Source organism: Centruroides sculpturatus, unplaced genomic scaffold, assembly GCF_000671375.1.
Source record: "Centruroides sculpturatus isolate CEXI.00-Female unplaced genomic scaffold, Cexi_2.0 scaffold842, whole genome shotgun sequence".
In the NCBI taxonomy this organism is placed as follows: domain Eukaryota; kingdom Metazoa; phylum Arthropoda; class Arachnida; order Scorpiones; family Buthidae; genus Centruroides; species Centruroides sculpturatus.
Genome location: NW_019385320.1, coordinates 378,004 through 380,796, shown reverse-complemented (window position 1 = coordinate 380,796; position 2,793 = coordinate 378,004). Strand labels below are relative to the sequence as shown.

The 2,793-nt window shown below is 21.7% G+C and overlaps 1 protein-coding gene across 1 annotated transcript in view; it reads right to left on the bottom strand.

Moving 5' to 3' along the window:
- Nucleotides 1–869: 869 nt before the first annotated feature.
- LOC111637603 (sodium-dependent phosphate transport protein 1, chloroplastic-like) overlaps nt 870–2,793 on the bottom strand; it is a 4,043-nt gene continuing 2,119 nt past the window's right edge. Inside the window, exon 2 of the mRNA XM_023383124.1 lies at nt 870–972. Coding sequence (XP_023238892.1) covers nt 877–972 — 96 coding nt within the window. The 3' untranslated portion in view covers nt 870–876. The remainder of the gene's footprint in view (nt 973–2,793) is intronic.

Below are 2,793 nucleotides of genomic sequence, written 5' to 3'. Positions count from 1 at the left end.
ATTTTTTTTTTTTTTTTTTAAATCACTGCAATATATTGATATTAATTATTTTCTGAATTTTTTTAAAAATAGAAATGATAATTTTACTGATTTATTTTTTATGTAATTTTTGTAATTTTTGTAAATTATCAATTACAAAAAAATACAAAAAAATATAAATAAAATTATTGTTTATTTCAATTGTAATTTACATTTTTTTTATAAAAAAAAGTCATTATTGAAACTGACAATTTATTTAAAAAATGAAGAAATTAATGCATTTTATTGATTTTTTTCCTGCATTTTTTTGTAAGTTTAATAAATTGTCATTTACCGAAAAAAAAAGTTTATTTATTTTTCGTAATGAAAAATTACAAAATTTTATAATAATTTTGTCGTGGAAATTTTATCTACAAATTTATTTATCGATTTTAAACGATTTACAATTTTAAAAATGAAAAAATCGATTTTTCTGTAACTAGGCTATTTATAAACTTTTCAAGTAACTAGTTCGTTTGATAAGCAATGCAATGGCAATCATTAGTCAAAATATATATATATTTATTTTGTAAAATATCGATTTAATAATATTATTCTTTATAGTGAATTTAATCAGGAATATAATTTTCTTTCGATAAGATTATTTTTAATGCTTATTACTAGGATTTTAAAGTGTTAAAGTATGTTAAAAGTATTACTTACCACCCGGTATCTGCGTCACAATGTAACCCCAAAAAAACGAAGCCAAGATAATTCCTTGTAATTTTGTATCCCAGTCATAATCTTCTGCCTAAAATTTTGCAAACGGGGATCAATTCTTTAATTACAATTTACGACACCTTCTTATGTAGAATATTTAATTTACTTTCTGCATTGTTAAACNGTATGTTAAAAGTATTACTTACCACCCGGTATCTGCGTCACAATGTAACCCCAAAAAAACGAAGCCAAGATAATTCCTTGTAATTTTGTATCCCAGTCATAATCTTCTGCCTAAAATTTTGCAAACGGGGATCAATTCTTTAATTACAATTTACGACACCTTCTTATGGTAATTATCATTCGTTTATTACTCGTCTAAGTTATAAAATTATTAATTATATTTAATTTTATTGTTTGTTTTATGCATATTTATATAATATTTATGAGTGTAATTATTGTTAAAAATTAATGAATTTTATGAATTATTTATCTTCTTTTTTGCATCTTTTTTGTATTTTCGTGAATTGAAAAATAAATTATTTGCATTCATGAAATGATAATGAATACAGTAAATAATTGTGATTTTTGTCTCCCCCCAAAAAATTGCCTTTTATTTTCATTTTATTATTTGGTTGTATAAAATAATATATAAAAATTAATATAAAATATTTATATAATTCTGTAGAAACGGATAACAAAATTCTATGTCGTAATTCATTTTATTATGAATTTAAATTTTCTAATAACTTTTAGCTTCAGTTTTCGATCAATTATAAAGAAAATTCCCAGTAGAATGACGAACAGACAAACAGACAGGTCAATCAATGTAACACAAAAATCCATACTTTAATACTTCGTATTAACTGTAACTTAGTAACAAAGAAATTTTTATATTAAATTAACATTTTATGGGAAAAAATCAAGTAATTATGAAAAAAATAACACCTCAAAACTACTGTACATTAATAAAATACGATGAAATACTGTTGTTAAACTGGTAAGATACGACGTTTCATCAAATAATTCTATGAAATTCTCTATCTGTCGAGTTGTTCGTGTGCCAAATTTCGATTTTCAGCTTCTATGGATTTTACTAATAATCTTATTCATCGAATTTTTCACTGACAATTCTAGTAGAAAAGAGCAAAATCCATTAACAGAAACATAATGCTATCCTTTATATTATATAGACTTTGATATCTCTCACATATATATCCTATAAATAATTTGAAGAAGATATCAAGAAATTCCCTTAGCAACAAAGATATAACACAATTTATTGATTTAATTAAATTTACACGTAAAAAAAATTCTTAAAAGTAATTATTTTAATGCAATTTTTGCTATTAGTTAATTGAATGAATTATATAGGCCTATATATTTTTTATAAGTGTAAGTGGATCAGTAATTTGAAAAGAAGAAAAGAAATAAATATAAATAAACAAAATGCAGACAGTCTTTAAAAAATAAATAAATAAATAGAAATAAAAATAAAACAAACCCATTTAAAAGGTTTTCATTCAAGTAATCAATCGCAAAAAAAGAAAAAAAACCATGTCGAAGAAACAAATGAAAATTACCACTTGTTTGAAAGAAAATGGGAAAAGAGCTGCTAACAGATACTCATTTTTTAAATATTTTTTGCTGTTTTCATCAATAAGAACTTCCCAAAAAGAAAAAAAAAACAGAAATTTGTATTTTTATTCATATAAAAGAAGTACAAAAACATAAATTGATCATGTTTTCTGGCAATTTTATTTAATAAGACAAAAAATAAATAAATGAAGTAAACAATAACAGAAACACGCAACATTTTATTAAAAAAAACAGTAAAATAATTCGTAATTCCATTTAAAAATGCGCATAAATGACGTAATAAAAATTCAAATAAATAGAAATTTTTTAAAAAAAGTATTTAAGATATAATAAAAATATAAATTAAATAAATAAAAATATCTAAATTTTAATCGATTTTTTTCCTACCGTTATATAATATTTTCTTATCTAAACTATTAAACTTGTCAAAATATCTTTGCAGTAGTTCCACCTATATATATATATATATATAAAACTTTTTAAATTTTTATTTTAAAGTAGACATACTTCCACTTA